This window comes from Balaenoptera musculus, chromosome 20, assembly GCF_009873245.2.
Source record: "Balaenoptera musculus isolate JJ_BM4_2016_0621 chromosome 20, mBalMus1.pri.v3, whole genome shotgun sequence".
Classification (NCBI taxonomy): Eukaryota; Metazoa; Chordata; class Mammalia; order Artiodactyla; family Balaenopteridae; genus Balaenoptera; species Balaenoptera musculus.
In genome coordinates, this window is record NC_045804.1 from 26,459,715 (window position 1) to 26,487,130 (window position 27,416).

Genomic DNA, 27,416 nt, shown 5'->3' on the forward strand with positions numbered 1-27,416 from the left:
GTCCTGCTCCGGGGGTTGGAGAGTTGAGTGGAGGAATTCACTTGCTGGTAAGGAAGGCACTACTGTTCACTTGAGTCTATGGGCAGAGTATGCCTGCTTTCATCTGGGCAAAACTGGCTTAGGGAAGAACAAAGCAGGAACACCTGCACCAGGCCCTGCCCTCTGGAGTCCCCCCACCAGGTGCTCTGGGGGCTTGTGCCAATGCCAGGAGGTCCGTGTGGCTGAAGCCCTTTTTGGGCTGTGGCCTAGATCTGCCAAGGTCAGGAGGACAAGGTCCTGCCCTGGTCCCAGTGCGGACAGCTCCGAGAGACCGGGGCTCCCTCCTCAGGATTCCCCTCTCGGAGCTCTCCGAGGGGAAAGACAAAGGAAGCTGCCGTGCCAAGTTGCAGATTTTGCCTCAGGCAACTAAATTTATTAGCAAGAAAAAATTTTTGTCAGCCCAGTGCTGACCAACAAAGTACATCGTTAATAAAGGATAACAAATCTGTCACTTAATGCGTTAAAACATACCTCAAGCAGTTACAACTAAAAATAAAGTTGGATTTTTGTTTAATTTAAAAGCCTCAAAAATAACAAGCAATATGTTTTTAAACATGTAGTAGACACAACTGTCTATTTTACAATATACACTGTACACAAGTAGGGCTTGGGCTGGTTGGGGCGGGTGAGATGAGGGGGAGAGGGATGAGGTTCAGGATGGGAAGGTGTTTTATCTGAATCCAGATTCGAGTTGAAATGCTGTGTCGTTTAGAAAAGAGAATTACTAGAGTGAGAAAAAAATTGATATGCTCATCATTGCCCCCCAAAACCCCTAAACTAAAAGCAGGCATGGGGGAGGTGAGTAACAAGAACAGGAAGAAGGGAGCAATTAAATAAAACTTCTTTAAAGCACACACAATACACAGTGTTCATCATCGGAAGTAGAGTATAAGGCAACTTTCTCCATAGAAAAAGGGGGGAATCAGGGAGTCCGTGGGTAGCTTTACTTTTTAAATAGAAAGTTGGAATGTGCTGGAGGAGAGCTGGGGTGGGGCAGGGGCATGTGGAGTGGAGGCGGCCTCTGGAGCCTCTCCGGAGGTGGAGCTGGATGCCAGTGGTGCCCTGGGTGCAGGGCCCCGGGGCACCCGCAGTGGCTGAGGGGGCCAGGGAGGTGCAGGAGAGGGAGGGGCATGGCACGATGCGACTCCGGCAGTGTTTGGGGGAGGGGGGGCTCACTTTGCTCCTCGACGGAGTGAAATTCATGTTTTTCCTTTGGAAATAAGGGTTCCCACTCGTCCTGGTTTAGAACGTCTCATTGGGCACGGCCACTGTCCACGGTCTGGGCAGGCCGGGAGCTTGTGGTGAGAGGGGAGGGCCAGGGCGGAGCCAAGGGGCTTCAGAAGGAGGTGAGTATGGGGGCAGTAGAGTCCCTTCCTGTGGGGACAGTCGCAGAACAGGAGGGAGGGGCGAGGGCGGGCCCAGGGCAGCTGTGGGCCTTCTTTCCTCCAGGGGCCCAGGCAGGACACAGGCAGGGGTCTGCAATCTGCGAGGCCTCCCGCCTCAGTTGGCCTTACAAGTTCTTCGTGACCAGGTGGGTCTTGTAATGCTTGGTGAGGTGGTCACTCCTCATGAAGCGCTTCTGACACTGGGCACACTCGAAGCGTTTGTCCCCTGGGAAGAGGAGATGCCCGTCAGTCACAGTGCCATGCCCCGGAAAAGGAGGCACACACATGAGGTGTGAGGGGCACCTGTGAAGCCGTGTCACCGGCCTACCTGCTGCTTACACAGTGCTCCCCATGATCCACTGATGTGAACCTTTGTCAGTCCTCATCCCCCTCCCCCCCATCACTCTCCAGTCTACTTTGTTTCCATTCCTTGTGCCGTGCCAAACGCTGTACTTGTGCGCCTGCACCCAGGACGCTTCCCGTGTAGCCTGTCACCTACTTTCTTCTGATCTTTGTCTCTCTGACTAACCCCGGCTCAAAGTCCTCCCCCTCACAGGAAAACCCCACTCCCCTCTGACCTGCCAGACTGAGCCACACACCCGGGCTGGGTCTGCTGCTGTTCTGAGTATTTACTCTGCAGCCTGCAGAGGGTGGGCGCGACCTGCCCCGCCACGCTGGCCAGGAGCCCGAGTTTTGGGCCTCGTGTCCCCAGGCCCAGGACAGGCATCTGCTCACTGGGGGCATCTGCCAGAACGGCAGTTCTCAAAGCATGTGCTGTGGACCACTGGAGACACCCAGGACAATCTTGGGTGGTAGATGCATGAACGATTTTCTACTTTATAGTTTTGTATTTGTTTGCCAGTACATTAAAACACTTAGCTATGATCCCAAGCCTGTGATGTGAAAAATAATACTGCACTGGACATAAAAGAGTAAAAATAGTGAAAAAAATAGTAAGTAAAAATAGTGAAGTGATTTAAGGAAAATCATTCGGTAAATAACAGTAGGAAAGGCAATGTGGGATAGTGACCAAGAGCGTGAACTTGGGAGCCAGAGGGCCTGGGTTGAACCAGCTCCACTAGTCACTGGCTGTGTGACCTGGCCCCCTCTCCATGCCTCAGTAAAATGGGCACAATCAAAGTACCGTCCCCATAGAGTCGTTATGAGGATTAAATTAGTTAATGGGTAGAATGTGTAGTATAGTGCCTGGCACAAGACGCCACTGATAGTTAAACAAATATGCAGCTTACGGCAGAAGTCATCAAGGCTGTGCAACGCAACTGACCTCACTTTGGGAAACACTGCAATAAAGGAATGGCTTGCGAGACTTTCCGGGTAGTCCTGCACCCCGAGGAGACAGTCTGTAGCTCTCGCTCAGTGCCGCAGTTCCTTGGCCAGGCCAGGAGTCTCCATGTCGCTGAGGACAATGGAGCGGGGGTGGGGAGAGAGGCAGGGAGCGGAAGTGCAGAGTGGAGGGGCGGGGGTGCTGGAGGGTGCCGCAGGGGAGGGGAGCAGACCTGTGTGGGTGCGGGCGTGCCGCTGGAGCTCGTCACTCCGTGTGAACCTCTTCCCACAGAAGAACCAGTTGCAGACGAAGGGCCGCTCGCCGGTGTGCAAGCGCACGTGAGCCCGCAGTAGGGACGTCTTACGGAAAGTCTTGCCGCAGTCAGGGATGTGGCACACGTGCTTCTTTTTGCCCTGCTCTCCAGACCTGGGAATTGGGTTGAGGGTGGGGTAGAGGGAATGGGAAGCACAAAGAGCGGGAGGTAGAGAGATGGGGGCGGGACAGGATGGAGAGAGGATGTGGGGTCAGGTCGGAGAGCACGGAGCCGCTACCTGGTCCCGTCTCTGTCTGTGTCCCAGGGAGGGCTTGGGGAACAGGACACACGCGAGGCTGGCCGCCTGGCCCGTCTCCTCAAATCACCTCTTGTCCCCGTCCTTGCAGTTGGGACACGTGCAGGCCATGCGGCGCCGCTTCTCCCCGGGCTGGGCCTCTCCAGCCAGGGCCTGTTCCATCTGCAGCTGGATCTGGGTGGGGCTCAGCCCACTGATGGTCAGGTTATTCCCAGAAACATTCTGCACTGTCAGCTGCTGCTGCCCTGTGGGGAGGAGTGGGGCAGAGTTCAGGGTGAGGAAGCCCAAAGGGGCAGAAGAGGGAGCCTGACCCCCTTCTTCCTTCCTGCACATAGTAAGGTTGACAGTCATAGCAGCTAATATTTTTGAGAGCCTGCTATGTGCCAGATACCACTTTAGAGATCTTAAATGTATTAATGCACTTAAGTTTCATAACCCCATGAAATAGGTACTATCATCCCCCTTTTACAGATGAAGAAACTGAGGCTCAAGATCACACATGTAGAACTTGTAGAATCTGGATGGGAACCCAGTCAACTTCAGAGTCAATGCCCAGAACCACTATACTACACAGGCCAAATTCACTTCCAGACGTTGCCCACATGGGTCTTGGAGTGTTTTTCCAGAATCTCCTCCAGCCTTAGGCCCTTGTGAGACACCAACTCTGCTCCCAGGAAAGTCTCCAGGGATTTCTGTTAACAGAGGGAGAGACAGTTCTATGGGCTTTGGAACAAATCAAGCCCTCTAGGACTTGCATAAAGCCATCAAAGCAGGGGGAGTGCCTGTGGGTGGACTCCTCGCAGGCCACTAAACCAAATGCATAAAGTGCTGGAAATTCATTGAAGGACGAAGGGAGGAGATTCAGAGAGCTCCCACTACCTTGAAAATTGCCCTTCACCCAGCTAAAGAATGCAACGAACCATTTGTGCTAGGTACCTACAATGTTTCTTTGATTATGTGCAAGGCTGCTTTCATACTGTAAATATCACCAAATGTTACCACTGAACTGAGAAGTGCAGCACAAGCCAGTCCAAAGGCTCCCTCCTTTCCTTCCAACCTTAACTCAAGGCTGCCCACGCCTGGGGCCGGGGGCCTTCCCTCACCGCCAGTGTTGGTGATGGTGACGGGCACACCCTGGACCTGGACACCGTTGATGTTGATGGTCTGCATGGCCTGGGCTGCCGCTGCCAGCTGGGCTGCGTTCAGGCTGATGATGCTCCCGGCAGGGGCAATCTTTGGCAGGGGACGCTCTTTCCGGAGAATTGCAGCCGAGTGCTTTTTGCTGGTCCCGCTCAGATGGGCAGCACGGGACGGAGGGCTGCTACAAGTGGTGGTGGAGGTGGTCGCAGCTGTTGCCGGGGGGCCGTCCTGGACAAGGACCGTCTGTACCTCACCAGAAGGTGTACGGATGTAAACCTGGGAGGGGCCAGAGAGAAAAAGTCAATGCCCCCTGAGAGCCCTGGCTCCTGCCCCCCCCCCTTTTTTTTGCATTAAAGAATGTTTATATCATCCATTCCCTGGTATAACACTCTTGTCATGTCTCCTGCATTGGCAGGTGGACTCCCAACCACTGCGCCACCAGGGAAGCCCTCCTGCCCCCTTTCAATGCAGCATCATCTCCCTGCCCAAGGGAGAAGCGGGTGCCTTTTTGTCCACCCAAGTCTTCTCCAACTAGCTCAGGCCTACATTCGCCCACTGTTGATGTTCAACAAAAAGGGCTGATGGCATCCCTGTACTAAGCTGACAAATGCTGTTGATTTGAAACAAAACATTTAATTTACTTAGCATGGAAAAATATAATGCCAAATCTCCGAATTGAAGAATTAGAAGGCAGCTAAATGATGACCTCACAAAAGATGTGCTGTGAATGCTCATCAAAGCAATGAAAACAGCCTTTAGGAGGCACAGTTAGTGGAGAGACTACTGTCTTTCTCCAATTCATACTAACAAGGATGGAACAATAAAACATAACGCTCATTGTTGCTAAAACAGTAGGGAAATAGGCACGTGTTCTTACGTCAGGGGGTGTGAAGTGGTCTAGGCTTGCTGGAGGGATATCTGGGAATATGTGTCCAAAGCCTTTAAAAATATGCATGTTAGAGCCTGAGAACGAGAATGAACCGTGTGGTATTGGATGGGAATTAGAGGTATTGATGGAAACTCTTAGGTTTCAATATAAATAGAGAAATACAGATATAAATGTATGTATATATGTGTGTGCATGTCTGTATCTATCTTGGTATTACATATATATGTATAGGTATATTTATATATTCTTCTTAACTGTGTCCACTGAGAAAGGCTGAAAGCAGCAAAACTCCAGGAGCAATGAGCTCACCTAGCACCCAGCTCTTAGCTTCTAAATCCCATGCGCCACTAAAAGAAACCAGGGCTCCTTGGAGAAATAGCTGATTCGAGGACTGCGGTCAGGGGAAGTACAAGAAGACCTTGGAACACCTCTTATACCAGAAAGTAAGGAAATGCTCAAAGAATGGTGGTGACATGTGAAAAGAACACAAGAGCCAGCTTGGAGGGGCTCCCACTGGCTAAACATAGGATAATTTGAACATCAAAATAACAATACTAATGGATTATAACTCAGTGAATAAAACAGGAACCTATGAATCCATACTGACGTAAACAAATGGAGAAGAAAATGATAGAATTTAAAAAACTGTTATCACATCCTCCAATAAAAGGAACTAGGATTCCTAGGACAAATGGTTGATCCCAGGACTGGGGCTGGGAAAATACAAGGAATGAAGTACTGACACTTGCTACAGCATGGATGAACTTAGAAAACAGTGTACTAAGTGAAAGAAGCTAGCTGCAAAAGATCACCTATGGTAGGATTCCATTTACATGAAATGTCCAGAAGAGGCAAATCTATAGAGATAGAAAATGGATTAGGGCTTCCCTGGTGGCGCACTGGTTAAGAATCCGCCTGCCAATGCAGGGGACACGGGTTTGAGCCCTGGTCCAGGAAGATCCCAGATGCCGTGGAGCAACTAAACCCGTGTGCCACCACTGCTGAGCCTGCGCTCTAGAGTCCGCGAGCCACAACTACTGAGCCCATGTGCCTAGAGCCCGTGCTCCGCAACAAGATAAGCCACAGCAATGAGAAGCCCGCGCACCGCAACAAAGAGTAGCCCCTGCTCACTGCAACTAGAGAAAGCCCATGTGCAGCAATGAAGACCCAATGCAGCCAAAAATAAAAATAAATAAATAAATTTATTAAAAAAAAGAAAAGAAAAGAAAATGGATTAGTGGTTGCCAGGGCTTGGGGCAAGGGGGAAATGAGGAGTGACCACTAAAGGGGTCTTTCTGAGGTGATGAAAATGTTCTAAAACTAGATAGTGGTGATGGTTGCATAACTCCATGAGTATACTAAAACCCACCCACTGCAATGTACACTTTAAAAGGGTAAATTTCATGGTATGTGAATACCTCAATAAAGCTGAAAAGGGGACTTCCCTGGTGACGCAGTGGTTAAGAATCCGCCTGCCAATGCAGGGGACACGGGTTAGACCCCTGGTCCAGGAAGATCCCACAACCCGTGGAGCAACTAAGCCTGTGCGCCACAACTACTGAGCCCGCGTGCCACAACTACTGACGCCCGCGTACCACAACTACTGAAGCCCGCGCACCTAGAGCTCGTGCTCCAAAACAAGAGAAGCCGTCGCAATGAGAAGCACGTGCACTGCAACGAAGAGTAGCCCCTGCTCACTACAACTAGAGAAAGCCCGTGCGCAGCAACGAAGACCCAATGCAGCCAAAAATAAATAAATAAAATTTAAATAAATTTATTTTTAAAAAAAGCTGATAAGAAAAAAAAAAAGAGACTGGGAGTATGTCACACAGATGCAAGAACCAACCAGAAAGAGCTCCAAATGGCCAGAGTTGAAACAACGTGAGCAACAAAATAAGTAACGCAGTACTGGATCGTAACCCAAAGTATAAAATAAATATACATGAGTCTCTACTGACATAAATACATGATCGAATAAAAAAATAAATGGTGGGACCTCCTTGGTGGTGCAGTGGTTAAGAATCCGCCTGCCAATGCAGGGGACACGGGTTCGAGCCCTGGTCCGGGAAGATCGCACGTGCTGCGGAGCAACTAAGCCCGTGCGCCACAACTGCTGAGCCTGCGCTCTAGAGCCCATGAGCCACAACTACTGAGCCCACGTGCTGCAACTACTAAAGCCTGCATGCCTAGAGCCCGTGCTCTGCAACAAGAGAAGCCACCGCAATGAGAAGCCCGCGTACCGCAACGAAGAGTAGCCCCTGCTCACCGCAACCAGAGAAAGCCTGCACACAGCAACGAAGACCCAACACAGCCAAAAATAAATAAATAAATAAATTTATATAAATAAATGAATAAATGGAAAAGAGACAAATCTTCCTTACAGAAGAATTCCAAATAATATTATACAGATACTTTCCCTTCCAGGATGTAGAGCTTAATTGTCACCCCCACTCCCACCCCTGATGGGAGACTTAGCAACTCACTTCCAAAGAATTGAGAAAGGGAGAAGTAGCAGCTTTGATGAATGAAGAAACCTGGCAGACACCACCTTAACCAAGTGATAATGGTTAACATCAGGGATGTTACATCATCAGAGATGTTGTGTACCCCTCATATAATGTGACGAAAAGAGGCGTTTCGTCTCCATGGTATTCTTTCCAAAAACCCATAATCCAGCCTGGGGGATATTCTATAGGATACCTGACCAATGTGCCTCTTGTCTGTCAAGATCATGGAAAACAAAGACTAAGAAGCTATCCAACCAGAGGGGCCTGGGGAGATATGCCCACAAGTGCAATGTGGTATTTGGATGGGATCCCGGAGCAGAAAGAGGACATTAATTGATTGTGAAAGTGCAAGTGCAATGTGGTATTTGGATGGGATCCTGGAGCAGAAAAAGCACATAATTGATTAATTGATTGGATGGTGACATCCAATCAAGTCTGGAGTTTAGTGAACAGTAACATGCCAATGTCAGTTTCTTTGTTTTGACACATGTACCCTGGTATGTAAGATGTTTAACAAGGTGGTGGTGGGGGACCAGGTGAGAGGTATAAGACACTCTGTACTACCTTTGCAACCTTTCTGTAAATGTAACTTTTTTTTTTTCTTTTTTGGCCGCACAGCAAGGCATGTTGGATCTTAGTTCGCTAACCAGGGATCGAAACCAGGCCCCCTATGGTGGAAGTCCAGCGTCTTAACCACAGGACCGCCAGGGAAGTCCCATGATAAGAGATTTTTTTAAATTAACTTTTTATTTTAGAATAAGTTACAGGAATTCCCTGGCAGTCCAGTGGTCAGGACTCTGTGCTTCCACTGCAAGGGGCCGGGGTTCGATCCCTGGTCGGTGAACTAAGATCCAACATGCCTTGCAGTCCGGCCAAAAAAAAAAATCTCTATCACAATAAAAGCTACTAAAATAAGTAGGCAAAAGTCTGATAAGGACTGAGATATTTACACAGAAAGTATCTCCTTACAAAATACTAATCCATTACAAAGAGAAAAAAAGTAACTTTAAGGTGCAGAAACCTGCTAAATATCACTTTAATCATCACCAGTACTGAGACAAATCGAAATCATGCACCTCCTTTTGGGATGCAGTGAGAACACAGCATCACTTCTTTGATATTTCTGAAAAAAAAAAGTGTACAACTTGCATCTATCCATGAGGGAACATCACACAAACCTAAACTGAGGAACATTCTACAAAGTAACTGGCCTTTTAAAGTGTCATGGTCATGAACATCAAGTAAAGACTGAGGAACTATTCCAGGTCAAAACAGACTAAGGAGACATGACAATTAAATGGAATGTGTGATACTGGATGAGATCCTTTTGCCACAAAGGAATCATTGCGGCAAGTGATGAGCAACCTGAATGGGGTCTGAATTAGACATCAGTGTGTTTACTTGCTAATTGCCTATGTTTGAAGGTTGTGCTGTTGTCCTCCTTGTGTATAAGAATTACACACTTTCTATAAAACATTTGGAAATAACAGAGGCATGGTGGCAACTTACACTCAAATGATACAGGGGGAAAAGTCACTTGTTTAAAAAAAAATTCTGCTGTGATTTTGATTGGGGTTATTTTTGATCCTTGGATTATTTAGGACTGTGGTTCTCAGTAAAAAGCAAACAAACAAACCCCATGTTATCTCTTAATAAATACACATCTCATCCTCAATTTTCTGGTATGTGCCCCTTTTGCAAATCATTGCTATTTTCTGCATATCTGAAGTTTCTGTTACTAGAACATTTTCTTTCCCACAATGTAGAGCAGAGGTCAACACACTTTATCTGTAAAGGGCAGAGAGTAAATATTTTAGGCTATGCAGGTCGTGAGGTCTCTGCCTTGTGGTGCAAAAGCCGCACAAATGGGCATGCCTGTGTTCCAATTACACTTTATTTACAAAAACAGATAGATGGGCCAGATTTGACCTCAGGGCTGAGGACTGCCAATTTCTCTGATACAGAGTATAATACATTTTTTAAAACGTGCATATCCTTTGACCCACTTTTAGGAATTTATTTAGCGATAAGATTAGAAACAGCCTAAATCTACAGTTGGGTAACAGACAGCACCTCACCTCCGGATACTGGAAAACTATGTCATCATTACAAAGTAATGCAGTAGCTAAATCTTTCTGCATACGTATGCTTATTTCCTTAGGAAGACCTGGTTCTAAGCCCTGCCTCCATCAGTCTCGAGACACAGGACCTCAGGGAAGGGAGGGGAGGCACTGCGAGGAGCAGCAGGTATCGGCTCAGTTCTTCACCTTTAAGGTAGGTCTGATAAGGGAGCCTCACATTCATAGAAGGCCACGATTCATAGAAAACCCCTTGGCAGTATGCAATACACCAGAAAGGAGGAGGCACTTGAGGGCAGGCCTCAGATTTCCTGTGCGTCCGTTATGTCCACAGCTCAAACTCAAGGGCACTTCTCCACCTGGGAGACTACACAACTCCCTACTGCCGTCACTCTGACGCCTCGGTTCTCTTTACAGACAGCTGGATTATAAATTCCTCCATGGCAGGAGCTGGTTTTTATATTTTAAAAAATCCTTGTACAATTTTAAGTGTAGCCCCTGCCACACACAAGAGCCAGGGTGGGCCAGGGTGGAATAAGGACAAAAGTGTAGGTCAGAAATCTGAGTTGAATCCTGGCTCTTTTGTCATTTGTGCTCCGTGAGAGCTGGATACTGGGTAACTTCTCTGAGTTCCAGGTTCTTCATCTTCAACATGGGCCTAATCTCTGGCATTTACTAGGCTTACACAAAGCATAAAACCTGCCCTGCAAAGCCAAATAAATTTTAGTATTACAACACCTTAATGAATGCCAAAAATAAGTTCCTGTTGAAGTTAGCATCCCAGAGGAATCTATCCTAAATGTTCCTGCTATGAAGCTAGGGTGCTTCTTCCTAATTTTTTTTTTTCTTTGTCATTAACAATGATCAACATTTTTCTCATTGGTTTTCTTACTTTACATCAAATTCTATGGTTCTGACTAGAATTTTTTCATTCTTGCTATCATTCGGAGTATGTAATTCTAGAATAAAAAAATAAACTTTATTATTAAAAAGTATATATCTGCCTGCTACTCATCCCCCTGCCAAAAGACTCCCATAAAGAAAGTTTCCAAAATATAGGTACATAGGCATGTCACATCTGATTTCTAAAGATAAGCAGTACAAGGTCCTATGAACTGGCAGAAATGGCCACTTATTACCCACCCCAAACAGTACTGACTCCCAACACTCAGGTCAGGTCGGGAGATGCATCAGCATCATCTAGGAAAGCAAGCCAGTGGGGATGGAGCATCAGCCGTTTAGAGCTGAGGAGGAGAGGGAGGCGCGTGCAGAGGGGGTGCGTGGTACCTGAGTAGGCGACGGCTCAGCAGCCTGGATCTGAAAGTTCTGGGAGGGCTTCTGGGGGACGGTGGGGAGTGTGGCGGATGCCGCCTGCACCACCCGCAGGGCCTGCTGGGGGATCTGCACTACCTGCTGCTGCTCGGCCTTGGGGGGCACCACCTGGACCTGCTGGACCACAGCTGGCTGGCCCCCACCAGGGCTCTGAACGATGAGCAGGTTGTTTCCTGCCTGGATGATGTTGTCCGCCGTGGTCTCGATCAGCACCGTCTCCACCTGTTCGGTCACGGCCACGGGGGGCTGGGAGGCAGGAAGACTCTTCTTCCTGGCTTTCTTGTTAGTCTTAGACAGCGGGGCCGGGGGGCTCTCCGTGAGGAGCTGAGTGGGGGCCCCGGTGTCGCTGGTGTTCACGAGGTTGTTGACAGGCAGAGTAAGTGTCACATTGCCCCCTCCACCTGTCAGCTTCACCACATTGGCCGCGCTCTGCACCGGAGTGGTGGTCGTACTCGACTTCTGGACAGGGGCCGGCTTGATGGGGACAGGCTTGTGACTGGATGGTGAAGGGGTGATGATGGCTTGGTTGGTGCCAGGGATGATCTGGATCTGGTTGGTGAGATTGGGCTGTACCTGGATGGTCTGAGAATTGCTCGCCTGAATCTGAGGGACCGCCTGGTACTGGATACTGGCATTCGATCGGGTCCCTTTGTTGATCATGGTTGGGTTCTGGATAGCGAACACCAGCTGCCCACCAGGATAGGACGCGCTCAGCTGTGACCCCTGAATCTGAAGTATGTTTCCTTTGGAGGACAAGATTCCAAAGCTATTCTTGCCGGGACTGAGAGGGAGAGGGGCAGGTTTGATAGGGACGAGCTTCCGTGGTGTGGGCTGCGGGGGAGCAGGAGGCGTCACTGCAGCTTCAACAGCTGGAGGGCCAATTTTGCTACATGTTGCAGCAAGCAGGGCTAAGGGAGATGGCTGGGAGTCCTGCAAAACACCACGTGGAGAGAAGGAGTGAGACATGAGGCCTGCTGCCCAGCCGCCCCGCCCTCTAAGATCCTCTCCTCTTCGCAGGCTCCTCCCCACTGGCGGGCAGGGAGCCAGCATCCTCTCCCGGCAGTGGCCCCTGTCTCCCCTTCCCCGCTGGTTTCTCCACTGAGAAATTAAGGGAGAAAGGGTGAGAAATGCCTTTCTCAGGAAGGAACTCCCCAGAAGCACTCCTTGACGGGGTGAACTAACAGCATGGGCTGACCACTTACTCCCCACTGGCCTGATAGTGTCTAATGGGGACACGGAATCACCCTCAGCTTATAGATGGAGCTCCGTTAGCCCACCTTACTGAGTCATCAAGTGAGGAAGGACTGAGGAAGGGAGGGAGGGAAAAAGAAAGGGAGGGGGACAGGAGGAATAAACCCTTTGGAAGAGTGTTTTCCAGTGCTTGGGACATGACTTTTTCGATCAAGGAGGGCTGTTCTTTCGAAGCTACAAGGAAAGAGCCTCCAGGGTGCGGGGACACAGTCTCTGTTTTCCTTTTATGGCCAGTGGGGTCTGGAGGAAAGGACTTGAGTTTCATTCTGCTTTTCCCCCTGACTCAACTGTGGCACCTTAGATGAGTGGCCCTAGTTTCTTAGTTCAGAAAAAGTGGAAAACTGAACCCTCCCTGGTCTCATTGCCTCGGGGAGTTATAGTTAGCCAGGGCAGAGCTCAGTTGCGGTCTCATGTCAGCTTCAGTGAGTCCTTCAGCGAGGCTGATGCAGCCCCCAACCCTCAGAGCCCATCGCCCACTCGCCTGGGTGGTGGAGGCGGCAGGCTGAAGGTAGTCACTGGGACTGACAGCAGCAGTGGCAGCCATGCTGGTCTGTGGATCTGTTGGAAGAGAAGAGATGGAGTAATACCCGTGATGCCCGAAAAGAACCCAAGTCCCCTTGCCTCGGATTTTCTTTTTGCCTCTATTTGGGCTGCTTCCCCATGAGAGATTAAGGACCTTTCCCCACACTTCCCCACTCAAGGTTAGCAACCCTACAACTCTTTCAGTAGATGACCTTCTCCCTTTCTCAGACTCAGCCACCTGAGGCTGTGAGGATAGCTGGTCCTGCCTCTATCGGACCGCCTCCTCCAACCATCATAAAGTCTAGGATAATGTGAAGATACCGAGATTATAATAACACTGGCTTCAGAAACTACGCTGTGCCACCTAATGGAGCCCTCTCTGCCGGGTACTGCTGACTCTCCCCAGCTAGACCGGAACCCCTATACGGTGGGCGGGGGAACCCCCCAGCTAATCCTGTGGCTCTGACCCAGGCTTTCTGCTCACTCCTGCTGTAGCCAGATGCCAAGCCAGCCTGGGAAAGAAGCATCTCGGGGCCAGGATCCCCGTCAAGGAGGACACACCCACTCCATGCAAAAGTCTTGAGCGCTTTATGCTCAGCCTTCACCACATAAGCACAATGGCCCAGGTATAGATTACATATAGCACACAGGTAATTACTTTAAATGAATTTACAGTTTTACATAGGACAATAGGCATAGCCCCATAGGTATCACTGAGATTAGCAGAGCTAATAACTGAATATAATGAGAATGAAAATATAATAAATCCTATTTTTCCTTAAATGTGTATATATTTCTATATATGAATATAGCAGGAAAAAGTCTAAAAAAAAAAAGGGGACTAAAATGTTAAAAGCCATTATCTCCTGGTGGTAGATTTTTTCTTCACTTAAAGAATTTTTCCCTTTGTTTTTCTGTATTTTCTCATTTCCCCCACAACGAATACACTCTACTATACTCGTTTTAAATAAAGGAAAATAAAGAACGTTGAGGAAGTAATGAAAGGAATCTCTACTCTGAACTTAAGTCTGATCTAAGAGAAATACAAGTAAAATGGAAATCAGGAGAATTTGGGGGGAAAGGATCTAAGCCATCTTATAGTTTATAAATCACTAAGGAAAAGAACACCAGGCAGAGAGTCAGACTTGTATCTTAGACCTTTGGAAAGGAGGTTTCAGGAGGTACTGAAACAAGAAGGGTATTACTCAGAGACTCGAAGAGGCAGAATGAGTCAGGCACGGAGCCCCTGCTGGGCATCCGGCAGGAAGAAGACAGGCAGAGGTCAGGAAGAAGGCGGAACCACTCACATTTCAGCTGCCTCTGGCTTCTCTCTTTGGGGGAATGATTCTTAAATGGGAAAGGTAAAGAAAAGGTAAAGCGGGAACTGCAACCCAGGACAGGTAAGTACAGTAGGCTCATCAAAGCCTTAAATGGTTTCCAGGCCCTAGGCCACATGAACTGCACTCCAGAGTAGGGAGACACTTTGCAGGCACACTTGCAAACTGTGTGAGGAGCCAGAGGGGAGCTCTGGGCAAAATCATATACGTGGATCCTGAAATATTACAGACACTGATCCTTAGCAAAATCCTAGAACAAATGACTGAACAGCAACTACAATTACTGAGGTAAGGAAGCAGTGATCACAAAGAATAAGCGTGGGGTTGCCAAAAAACAAGTCATGCTGAACAAACCTGTTTCTTTTTTGGGGGTTTTGGTTGGCTACATCAAGAGAATGGTATACACTGTGTACTTTATAACAACAAGGCATCTGACTGAAATGTTCATAGTATTCTTAGGAACGAGGAGGGAGAGAATTGCAGGCAGGATGATAGTCTGGTTTGGGGGCTAAGCTGAACATGCCTCCACCTAAGTGCTGAGAGCCAGGCCATCCTGAGCAGTTTGCTGCTACGATGTCAACCAGGGTCTCAAACTACGGGTGCGTGCCAGGACCAGGATATGCAGGCTTCTCCTCGGAGGTTTGTGCTTTCTCTACCAGAATGTTTTATTCTTGTGTTTTCACTGTGATGATCATCTTTTAAAAATGAACATATACTATAGATCGCTGGGTGACTGCTGCTTAACCAAGATTTGCACATTTCTGGGCCTGTGTGTGTGTTTACAACTGTACTGGTACCAAGTGGCACCACTCTAACTACATGGGCTAATTAAGACAACTCAATTCTGCGCACGTAATTCATGATACATCTGTGCAAAGTGAGGAATGACGGCTCTTCAGAAGCCTGGAAAGACCATGCTGCTGGGCACTAGACACTGCAGGGTGGGCATGCGGAACTCAAGGAGCCCGGATGTCAAGTCTGTGCTGTGCTTACACTGACAGCAGCAATTTGGGTTCAGTCAACTGTTTTCCTCCCAAAATGATGTTGTTGATTTGAGTTTTATTGGCTTTTCTGTAGTTACTTAATTAAATTTTATAGGAACTAGATCGATGAGTTGATAAACAGATTTATGTGCATACATAATTAAGGCTGCAGCCTTATAATGAAAACAATCTAAGTTGACTGAAAAACATTTTCCCTTTAGAGCAGTGTTCAAACTATTTAGACCATGAACCACAGTCATAAAAACAATTTACATCAAGACCCAGTGTACGCATATACACCCCCCCCCACACACACTTCCCTGTCCTGTGCTGATGTAATAAGAATTTCCTGAAACAAAATTTGCCCTTGCTACATGTCATGGGCTTTGGTATTTTTCTACTCTATTTCATTTTTTAAAATGCCGGTTGTGACTCACTAAATTGGTTTTGTGCCCTAGAGGCTGGAAAACGCGGCTTCAAAGCAGTCTCTCCACCACCCAAGTTTGGGAAACCATGCAAAAGACCTAGAAGGCAAATTAACTTTATGGATGTCACAAAACTGAGGACTGTAAACACAATGGGTGTCTGTATTAGGGTTCAAAGAGATCTTAAAAAACTGGTATGTGCAGTGCTTAAGAGCATGAGGCTCCAGACCGAAATGAGAATTCAGACTGTGGGATGGCTGAGGCATTCCTCTCCCAGCCTCAGTGCACCGTCTGTAAAACAGAGGTAATGTCACCCTTACAGGATTCTAGGAGGCGTCAGTAATATGAAAAACACTGAGCACACAGGGGGTAATCAACAAATGGTGGTTTAAACTTTGAAGCTGAGTAAACACTGCACTTGGGTTAAGAAAAAAAAAAAAAATCACATGCATACAGAACAGGAAGACAGAGCTTACTAGCGGTTCTCATGAGAAAAAGCCCCAGTGGTTTTGACTCAAAGTTAAATGGAAAGCAGTTAGAATCTAGATGTGGTGGCTGAAAAAGCTACTGCAATCTTGGACTGAATTTCCAGAAGTTCAGTCATAGAAGAAAATAATAGTCCTCATCTGCTCTGCACTCGGGCCCCATCTGGAGTGTCAGGTTCCGTCCTGAGGGACATTTTGAAAGGAGGATTTTCAAATGGAGCTCGTTCAGAGGAGGGCAGCCATGGTGGTGACCAGGACACCAGAGGAGCGATACCCACCAGGGTGTTTATTCCATACATGTGTTCAATGGGTAGACTTTGGGGTGGAAATTTTGGTTTATTAGAGGGGACAACTTTCAAAAGATGGAATCAGTTGCCTCCTGAGGTAATGTTCTCCCTTCTCTGGAATCATTTAGCCAGAGGCAGGATGTGTGTCTCTGTCAGAGATGGGATGTCTAGATGGGGTGGGAAGTTGGACTAAATGATCTAGTTTGAGAATTTAAACTTGTTTATAATCCTCAAACCATGTTGCCGATAAAAACACAGGATGAGTTAGCTGCTGGCAGGGCTGGGAAGGGAAGGCAGGGGCTCTCCCAGGAGGCTCCCTTGGGCTCAGGTTCACTTAGCTAAAAATGGTGAATGACTCTCCCTCAGACATCCCCTGTTATGAAACTGAAGGACACTAGAACAGGACAGAATGCAAACAAAATGAAAACTGGCCCAGTGCTTATTCACCTCCCTTTCCCATCTCCCTCTCTCCCCATGCAGTCATTATCACCCTGGACTCAAACTGTCTGGAGACTGGGCTGGGCTAAGAGGCTCTTCAGTTAATAAGTTACAGCAGAGTCTTGACACCCTTGCAGACTGTGGGCGCTCCACCCACACTGTCTTGGTTGGTTTCATTTGCCTTCCCGGCTGGCCCCTGAAATACTCCTCCAGATCTCAAACCAGTGGTTTTAAGTATCTCTCCTAGAGCCACTCAGAGTTTTGTGGCCCCTGGGCTGTGGACCTGGGCAACCAAAACAGAGACTAATCTCCCTGCCACTGCAGAATTATATCCTGGGATTACCCATGAAAGGGAAAAGCAGCATTTCCAGTTGGTGTTTGGAAATGAACAGTGGTTAAGCAGCACAGGGACTTTCCTGGTGGCTGGGACTTCCCTGGTGGCGCAGTGGTTAAGAATCCGCCTGCCAATGCAGGGGACACGGGTTCGAGCCCTGGTCCGGGAAGATCCCACATGCCGCAGAGCAGCTAAGCCCGTCCGCCACAACTGCTGAGTCTGCGCTCTAGAGCCCGTGAGCCACAACTACTGAGCCCACATGCCCCAACTACTGAAGCCTGCGCGCCTGGAGCCCGTGCTCCACAACAAGAGAAGCCACCGCAATGAGAAACCCGCACACCACAACAAAGAGTAGCCCCCACTCGCCACAACTAGAGAGAGCCCGTGGGCAGCAACGAAGACTCAATGCAACCAAAAATAAAAAAAAAATAAAAAAAAAAAATGTAGCACAGATGCCTAACTGCAGGACTATATTCAAAGGTACTTTAGAACCTCATTAATTTGGAGCCTTATATTTAAAATGTATAATTTGGACATAAATTGTGCTTAGCTTTTCCTTCATACTATTCAAAGCGAGGCTAAATAGTGTATGAAGCCTGCAAAGGGACTCTAAGGCATAGTTAGGGAACTGTTTTATACCACTGCCACTGTTTCAATCGTACCATTTGCTTTTAACAGCAGTTTATACCTGTTCACTGAAACCTACATTTAGCAACGTTGGTAAGTGGGGTTATTGCATATTCTTGGAAGAAAAGGCTGCATTTCCTTCAGAGTGCTATCATTCAGACTTTCATTAATTTGGGTTGGCTAAAACTTTCTCAACAGTCCCCTGGCTCGTGAAGTTTTACGGTGATTTACTACATAAGCAACAGTAGCTCTCTTAGGCTGCAAGGAAAATTTCCAAGGCTATCAGACAAGCCTTCCAGACAGGGGTTGGGAGGCATCCCGTGCCTGATAGGACCACACCTGACTTTCCTTTTCCCCATGCTGGAAGCCAATTTAATTCCAAAACCAGGGGAAAAGCATCCCCTGAGTGTCCCGGCTCTTGATGTACATACAGATCGTTCATCTGCACCTCCGTCCCTCCAGCTACAGCTTCCTCCCTTCTCGGCCAAACTTAGTGGAAAAGCTGCCAGCACTCTGCTTCCCCCTCCTCTCTCACTTGGACTTTCACCCCAGCTCTCTACTGACACTGCACTTGCCCAGGTCACGAGGGACCTCCTCATTGTTAAATCCAACTGACCCCCTTCAGCAGTTTCTGACCCGTTGACGATTCCCTCCTCTTTGAAATCCTCATGGATTTTCTCCTACCTCTCCGGCCAACTCTTCCCTTTGTGGGCTCCTCTTCCTTTTGCCACCCCTTCAATACAGATGTTCCTTAACATCATCTTTCTCACCCAACACCCATTCCATGAGTGACTGTGCCCACTCACATGGCTTCAGGTACCTTCCACAGGCTGAGGACTCCCAGGTCTATGAATGGCCTACATCTGCCCTCTGAGTGGCGGACCAGTACCTCCAGCCCTCTGTGGGCCTTCCACTTGGGCTGGCCACAGAACTTCCAACACTGAGCTGCCACCTTTGCCCAATCTCTCCCCAGCTTTCTCACCCCCAGCCACCACGGGCCTCCTTCCAGATCCTTGAAGAGCCTCCATCTCTGCCGCTGCCCTTTCCTTGCTTAGAGCTCTCTTCTTCTCTCTTCACTAGCTAACACCTACTCACCCTTCAGGTCTCAGGCAGGTTTTTTTTTCCCCCCGGAGAGCCCACTATGTAATGTAACAGGTATGTCATTTCCTCAGAGAGGCCTTCCAGGACCCCTGAGATGAGGTTAACTCCGCTGGTAACTCACCACCCATTAAATAATCATGGGCTTAATGTCTCTCTTCCACACTCATGGAAGGGTGGCCCAGGTCTGTTTTCACCGCTGAACTGCTACATCAAGCCTAACACAGCACAGCGACACTTCAGTGCCTGCAGGCTGAATGAACGATGAATATTTTTGGTTAAACCAGCCTCTCAATCACAAGGAAACCTGAACGCCATCCTCATCACCATTCAGTCAGCAAGTCCTCCTGGGTCCACCTCCTAGATACAAACCTCTCTCCATCTGCATTATGCTGGCGTTAACCACCTTCGGCCCAAAGCCTTCAAAATGGCTTCCCAGCCTCTGGCCTAGCCACCTCTCATCCAGCCTCCACCATCTGGTCTGAAGACTCTTTTAAAATGTAAATCCCACACAGTTACTCCCCAGATTAAATCCTTCAATAGCTTCCAAAGGATTTTAAGATAACCTTATAAAGGCCGAAACAAGCCGCCCCCTCCCTCCCTGCACCTCCCCCTCTCCTGCTTTATCTCTTGCCCTTCCAACTCTCGGGACAAACACTTCAGTGTTTTCCATTTCTGGAACTACAACATGTCCTCTCTCCCTCGGAGCCTAAGCACACTTGCTCCCATTTGTCTGGCCAACTCCGGTCCCTCTTCAGAGCTCATTTATAACTCTCCTGACATCTTCCCTCCTGCTCCCCAAGTCTGGGGCAAGTGCCCCTGCTCTGTGCCAGTGCATATGCCCCACGGCACCCCTCACAGAACTCCCCCCACCCCCCATGACGGAGCAGGGAGTGCAGCTCTGTTCTAGGGCTCTTTCCATAGGCTGACTCAGGGAGCAAGCACCACGTAACAGGAAGAGGCCTCAGGTGGGACCCCGGAGCCCCGGCCATCAGACTAGGGGCTGTTCCACTGGTCTTTCACTTGAGACTACTACTCTTGAGACGGGCTGAGAGAGAAGGGATCCAAAGAAATACCACAACAGCAGGCTCTGGGGAAGAACTTGGCTCAAACTCCACAGCCAAGCCTGGGGGTAGTAGGTTTTTATTGCCTCGTGGGGTCCTACCACCCTGGCTATGGCCATCTTGGCTGTCTGCTACGGTACTTCCCCTGGAGGAATTTCACTCTGTGTAGACAGTTCTCCTGCTGGCTATTTTGGTCAGCTCAGTTGGGCCTGAAGCCAACAAAACCGTTCCTAAGCCCAGTCTTTTCCAGTTGCCTAGCCTGGAAGAATTCAGAGCTGGTGAGGGAAAAGCAAGCCACAGCTGGTTTTAGAGAACAAAGTTGGACCTCAAAGGGAGCTGACAAATGGGCTTAGAGAATAAGCTTAGCTGGAGAAAGGATCAAGAAAGACTCCAAATTGCTCTGAGCATTTCTGAGAAGCAAATCTCCAACAACTATAATAACCATATAAAGAGCTCCGTAACAGTAAAAGGAATTTCATTGACTTTCCATGAAATGAGAACAGTTCTGGGCGTGGCTAATGCCACAGGCTAAAGAATGGAGATCTTGTCTCCACCCAGTTATTGAGCCATCCTGTCTTCCCTGCTCCCAACTTTGACCCCAGCCTCAGCCCGTGACCCTGATGTGAGTCCACAATTACGTCAAGAAGTTAAAATTCCCTTTATAAGCCAAGATCCATTATTTCTCTCCTTTTCAAGCAAAACTCCTTGCAAGGGTCACCCATACTTGCTGTCCCTCATTTCTCTCCTGCTAGTCTTTCTTGAACCTGTTCCAGCCAGCTTGCCCCCTCCCATCCACACCACAAAAACTGCTCCCACGACCAGTGACCTCCACGTTGCCAAGTCCGATGGTTAATTCTTAGACCTCAGCTGGTGTTGATCTGACAGCTGGCCCCTCTTTTTTTTTTTTTGGCCCCTCTTATCTTGAAACAATTTCTTCACTTGGCTTGTAGGGTGGCCTCCTACCTCTCCAGCTGCTTCTTCTAAGACTCCCTTGCTGGGTCCTTGTCTGAAACTCTAAATGGTTGGGCTGCTCCAGGGCTCAGTCTTGGTCTTGGGACCTATTTTTCTTCTGTCTACACCTATTTGCTGGGGGATTTCATCTAGTCTCAGAGCTTTAGAAACCAATAATACATATAGGTTCTATATAATGATGACTCCCAAACTTATATCTTCAGACTTGTATATCTGACTGCCTACTGACATCTCCACTTGGATGTACTAATAAGCAACTCAAATCTACCTAGCCCCAAACAGAGCTCCTGTTATCTCCCTAATTCTGTGCCTTCTTCTGACTTCCCCACGGCAGTGAATAGAACTCCATCCTTTCAGCTGTTCAGCCCTAAAACCTTGGGAGTCATCCTTGACCCTTCTTTTTTCCACTCTACACTTGTCAGTAAACACTTTCGGCTCTACCTTCAAAATATGTTCAGACTCTGATTGCTTTCACAACCACTTCTTGTTAACACCCAGGTTCACGTCCCCATCATCTCTCACTTGGATAACTGCGAAAGCCTCCTAGCTGGGCTTCTGACCTTGTCCTTGCTGGTTTATCCTCAACACGCATCCAGAGATCCATCAAACTTAAATGAAATCATGTTACTCCTCTGCTCAGAGCCCCCAGTACATTCCGTCTCCCAGTCAAAGTAAGAGTCAAAGTCCACATCATGACACATAAGGGGCCCATGTGACCTCTCTGACTTATCCCTGTCACTCTCCCTCATTCACCGCTTCAGCCACTGGCCTCCCTGCTGTTCCTGAACGTGCCAGGTATGGCCCCTCTTCAGGGACTTTGTACTTGCTGTTCTCTCTGCTTGAGTTCTCACCACCCCCTCCCCAGATTGAGCCTGGCTCAATCCCTCCCTTCCTTCAGGATTTTACTCAGACTCCCCTCCCGGACCACCCTATGTAAACCGCTCCTCTCACTTCTCCTGTCCTCTATTTGGTTTTTCCCCTTAGCGCTTCTCATTGTCTAGTATCTACTAGTTAGCCTTATTTATTGTCTCCCACTAAGATGTAAGCTTCCTAAAGGCAGGGACTTCTCTCTGTCTTACTTAGTGATGCACCCCCCACCCGCCCACCCCACAACCTGGCATACAGCAAGTGCCCGATATATGCTTGTTGAGTGCATAAATGAATGAATCCTGGAGGCTGCAGAGCAGGAGAGCCTGAGTAGAATTTAAGAACCAAAGGAGAAAACCTGCAGACTTGCATATCCTGGCACTAGGCTGGGATCCACTCACCAGGTCAGCTCTGCCGATCCAGTCCCAGAAGGAACTCAACTTTGCCAGTCACCTCACACGGGGACGAGAGCCTGTGCGTGGACCAGCACGGTCTGGTCTTTCTCCTGGACAGAACTCTCAAAGCCCATACCTCATCACCACACACCGGGCACCACATCTCAATGCTTCTTTCAATTAACAAGTACTGGAAAGAAGTTCTATTCCAAGTGAGTTAAGACGACGTGCGTACCTGCTGTCTGAATACCTCTTATGTGTCTCCACCCTGAATCTCTCTCCTGAAAACGTGACCGTGTCGTTTGCTAGTCTGCATCCTATCAGACTGGAAGGGACCCTGGAGAAGTGAGTGGGGACACGGGGCAGCCAGCAGGGGATGGTGAGAACTCTTCACTCTGACAGAAGCAGTCCCAGGAAATGGTACAAAAATACTGGGCCTCAGAACTGTAGAAAACAGGAGAAAAAAAGAAACCAAGACATACTTTTCCCCACTAAAGAATATCATGAGGCACAAACACGTGCTCTCTGCTTTGTGAGTCGCTTCACACGTTCATCCGGGGCTACGATCGGTTCTGAAATGAGTAGTGACTTCATTTCCCCTGGGACGAGAGGGCTGGCTCACCATTTACTTTTTTGATGGCTGGGAAATGTTTTGGTCTGTTCTGAGGCTAGTCTGAGAAGACTCCCAGTTAGACACTGGCCAGGGGCAGAAATATTCCACGTCCAATCACGTGGCCCTGCCTGCTGTCTCTTACTGCCTATTTACACCCTCTGAAAGGCAGCTTTGTGATTCCACCAAGTCCCCTAGAAGAGGTAACAAACACCCCAAAGAGGAAGCTCTGGAGAGAGGACATTTGGGAGTGTGGAGGCCAGTGCCTGCTGGTTCTTGAGCCATTTTCACTGCATGGCTGAGATGAAGAGACCACCTAACAGCCTAAATCACAGCATGGGGACAAACACTTCTCAGTGTGGTGGCGCTTCTGGCTAGGGACAGCATGCAGTTCCGATGCTGAAACAAACTATAGCTTGGGGAAATGGCCAAAGGAAGGATTCAAACAGCTGGGTCTGCAAGCACGTTCTTCCTGTGACACAAACAGCCCTGACATCTCAACACTGCTTGGAGCTGCTCACAGAGGGTAAACTGAGAAGCAGCAAAACAGGGCACTTAGCTCTTTACACTCCTCTGCTCCTGAGTGGAGCTCATCTCCCAAGAGCATGCCAGCTCGAAGCCCATCCTGATGAGAAGCAATCCCCTATGCTAGTGGCGGCCTCAGAGCATCCGCAAAGACTGCGACCTAGACGTGCAGTGGAAGTGGTAGCGTCCCTCAAGCTGCCAGTGCTGACTCAGCTTGCTCCTGGGCTCTCTTCTCAGCCTCGAGTGAGGCAGTAGAAAAATCAGTTTTCCATTCTGGAATCCTGTCAACTGGAACAAATCAACCAGTGCTACCTGGGAACATCTCCACAAGGGCAATCTCTAATCTCCTTCCTACTCAAGCTGACAGTGCCCTTAAGTTAGTAATGCCCCATGTTTTTACCCACTTCATTCATCTTTCCACCCAGCTCCAACAGATAACTGACAGCAAAGTGAGACCTCCCCACCCTGAGGTCTCCTAAGAGAATGCTGCTAGCCAAAAAAAGATCTGATAACCGAGGAAGTAGTTCTTCAGAGAGAAAGAAACTTTCAACTATGTTCAAAAATATAAAGATCTAAGTGCTGGCACTATGAAGGAAGAAATAAAGAGAAAGCTTTTTTCCCTTCCTTCAACAGAAGGAAGTCACAAGAGGAGTTGCACGTGGATCCAAACAAAAGCAAAGCAAAAACAAAAAAGCAAAAACATCAACAAATGTACTCCATAATGGTGTCCATTTCTCAGCCCATCTTGGCTTCCAGCCCACCACGGAAACCAAGTGTCCTCGCTTAGAACTTGCTGGGAAGACGTTCACAAATCCAGTTAAGCTGCTCAAAGGGACGCTCCAGATGTATCACCCAATACACTAATAAGAAAATATTGGAGCTTCTCCAAATAGATTTTGCTCTAAGTCTGCAGCCCACAAGGTTTCAGATTGGACAATGTAATCATTTAAACTCAGAAGTGTTCACATCTCTACATTTTCTGATACTCTACACACCCAGTGTTTCTCTGCATCTTTCATTCTGTGGCTATTGTTCCATCTCCTCCAAAATATTTCCTAAGTTTTTCAATCTTTGGAAGTAAGGCTTCCAATTTGTGTGTCTACAGAGAAGGGGTAAAGGTAAGTCTTAGAAGAACATGCTACATTTCCATCATATAGATGGGAGTGAGCAAGGTCTAGAAGACCGCTAAACCCAAGCCAATACCAAGGTCTACTGGTTAGCTGCAACAAGCTTAAATGTTTTCAAAAAGGCCCTGGTTGGGCAATACTTGCGTAAATCAAGCTTGGGAATGATCACATACCTATAGCAAAGAACTGTTTAGGGTACAAGAGACTATGCAACTTCTCTGAAAGGCTGCTATTCATCAACAGAAGAACTAGAAATTTCAAGGCCAAAGATATCAAAATGAACTGTCCTCTCTGCTGTCATGCCATGAGGCTCCTTCCCCCAGGCATTTGCCAGAATCTTCTTAAAGTTTCTTCTCTCCTCTGACAAGCCTCCAGAGGCCCAAACTTAATAGAATCTGAGAGAAAAGAGCCTGCCAGTCTATGTGCTGTCAACAGTGAGGCCAAACTCTTCCTCCTGGAGTCAGTTCTCCCTGCTGAGCAGTCAGGTGACGCTCCAATTACGAACTAACTCTACTTGGGTCTCCTCGGCAAAGAGACTATGTCTTTAGCAGCCTAGCTCAGGGGGCTCATAATTATGTCAGACCAGCTTTTTGTTGTTGTTGTTGTTGTTGCTGCTTTTAAACAAAGAGGTTAAGCCTCTGTACAACCAAGTGGAAGAACCAGAATTAGAAAACTTACCAATCGCCCCAGCCAATGAGAATCCATTTCCAACAGGTATTAATGCCTGTTAGAAGCCACTGGAACACTGACATCATCAGCCCAATTGATAGGTTGTCTGACAGATTCGCCCCCTTCATCGCACACAAGAATTTAAAACAAAACAAGACACTGCAGTTATATTCATTATTGCAGACAACAGGTTTCTTTGTGTTATCAAATCAAAATTACTCCTGTGGTGTGGACTCCACCATCATTCCCTTCAAAGCCTAACTGTGAGCTGGCCAACACCCTAAACTTTCTAGCCCAAAAAATCTTATCCAAAATACCAACTCAACACTTAGCCCTCCACTGTGATACTTACTGCCTTCTGGGGTACAGGATGCAAGTTTTAGACAGTGCATTGCCAGTGTACCTTGCAACAATCATCACCCTTCTATCTGCAATGAAACCCATGTAATGGGGGACCATGGGCCAATTGTTTAAAGCAGAACTATCGGCTCCTCCCTCCCTTTCTCTCAGAAAACAAATAAGTGAGCAAGAAGTAGCCTCAGAAGAAACAAACTTCGGGAGAATGTGCACTGAGAAAAGCCAGCCTGAGTCCCTCTGGATCAAGTTAATTAAGAAACAATTAGACATGACAGTATATTGGAATCAAAACCAAGGAATGAAGTGAGGACAAGTTTCTCAATGGCCCAGATGAGAAGACGCAGTTCCTTTTCATCTAAAATTAGAAAGCCACCAGGAACATAAGCCAAGAAGCATGGGTAGGAGGCTGAGAACCGTAATGGGGACGAAGGTGGGGTGGAGAAAGAAAGTAAGTATCCATTTTGTTTTATTTCTTCTGTCATTCCTTAGGTTTGCTCCTGACCTTTGGGATTCAGCAGTCCCCTCCCTCCCCCGCCCGGGATGTCAGGTAACAGGCTGGGAGCTCTGTCAACAAGTTCTCAAACGTTTCACAATTCTGCAAAGAGCTGGCATATAATCTAGTTGGAGGTTCAAGGATGCAAGTGAAAATATTAAAAGGTTTCTGCCCACTCCGCAGTCTAAGGCGAGAGATCATCTGCCTAGGGAGTGCCCTCGTGTCCTGACACCATCTCTCGACTGGGATACATCACTAACTAGGTTGGCTTCCACGCCCAGCAGTGCCCATGTGGTTGGCGCCGTCGGAATTTCAAGCATTCCCCCGCCCCTCTCTGCACACGGGAGAACCTTGAATTGCGGATGGGCACCTAGAGTTAGAGTGCAAGAGGGTCCCCGAACACAGAACAAGCGCACAAGACGTCGACCGCCTCCTCAGAGCAGACCCAGGCAACGTCTCCGGGCCTGGTAGCGCTCACGCGGGTCGGCCACCTGGCGGAGGGGGTGCCAGGCCCGGCCTGGGTGCCCGCTCCTCTCGCCAGCCCCCGGAAGCGCCGCCCTCCAGCCCAGCGGGCTCGGAGGGGGCGGGGAGTCGAACGCCCCCTTCCGGGTGCCTCCGCCTGGCTGGCCAGCCCCGCTCCTCCTCCGGGCGGGAATCCTCCCTCCCCGCCCCTCCCGGAGCCGGGCCCCGGCGCCAGGCCCGGCCCCAGGGGGGAACCCCCAGCCCCGGCTCCTCCTCCCTGCGGCTTCTGCCCGTCTTCCCGACCCTTGAGAGCCGGGAAGACCCCGCCGGCAGCGGCCAGGACCCACCGCTCATTACGACATCTTCCTCCCGGGCCTCCGCCGCCTCCGCCGCCACCGAGAGCCTGACACCGCCCGCTTAGCACCCGCCAATCCCGGAGCCCGCCACCGCCCGAGCGACGGCAGCGTTCACCAATAAGAGTTCGGTACACTGGGGACCGACAGCACCACCAACCAATCAAAGAGAGGCACCTAGAGCGACGTTGGTTTGGCCAATAGAACTGTGAAATGTCACTGATGGACGGTAGAGGGCACCAACCGGAAGCCTACTGAAGAGTGAACGACATGTTTGCCAGCCAACTGGCGGGAGGCAAAGTCCCGCCTACAAGGTAGTTGATGGACAGCAACAGGAAGCTTGATGGGGAGGGGCTTAGCTGAGGAGTGGTTTTGTATTGGTCGTGGTTGACCTTCCACCCACCTCTAACCCAGAAGATGAGTGATAGATCTGCCCTAAAGCCAATCAGAAGTCATCAGGGTGAGGCCGAAAAATGCCCCTTAAATAGTATCTACTTTGCTCCTCAATCCA

General features: G+C 48.7%; 1 protein-coding gene across 6 annotated transcripts; it reads right to left on the minus strand.

Moving 5' to 3' along the window:
* Positions 1-383: 383 nt before the first annotated feature.
* On the minus strand, positions 384-27,105 carry SP2 (Sp2 transcription factor). Of its 6 annotated transcripts, XM_036837664.1 has the most exons (8): positions 26,900-27,067; positions 25,250-25,362; positions 12,957-13,033; positions 11,180-12,154; positions 4,382-4,694; positions 3,349-3,523; positions 2,942-3,135; positions 384-1,650 (listed from the first exon to the last, which is right to left on the minus strand). In XM_036837664.1, the coding sequence occupies exons 3-8, from the start codon at positions 13,017-13,019 to the stop codon at positions 1,550-1,552; spliced, it is 1,821 nt and encodes a 606-aa protein (XP_036693559.1). In that variant the 5' UTR covers positions 13,020-13,033; positions 25,250-25,362; positions 26,900-27,067; the 3' UTR covers positions 384-1,549. The 6 variants fall into 6 exon arrangements, with proteins under 6 accessions (XP_036693559.1, XP_036693562.1, XP_036693557.1 ...); XM_036837667.1 differs by lacking the exon at positions 25,250-25,362 and having other exon boundaries at positions 11,303-12,154; positions 12,957-13,036; positions 26,900-27,105; XM_036837662.1 differs by lacking the exon at positions 25,250-25,362 and having other exon boundaries at positions 12,957-13,036; positions 26,900-27,068.
* Positions 27,106-27,416: the final 311 nt, after the last annotated feature.

What these genes read in the sequence shown, in the direction of transcription:
- SP2 (XM_036837662.1), bottom strand. An exon ending in CTGCCGCCTCCACCACCCAG is followed by an intron (nt 12,155 to 12,956) that starts GCGAGTGGGCGA and finishes GGTGTTTTGCAG; the next exon opens with GACTCCCAGCCATCTCCCTT. An exon ending in CACCATCACCAACACTGGCG is followed by an intron (nt 3,524 to 4,381) that starts GTGAGGGAAGGC and finishes TCCTCCCCACAG; the next exon opens with GGCAGCAGCAGCTGACAGTG.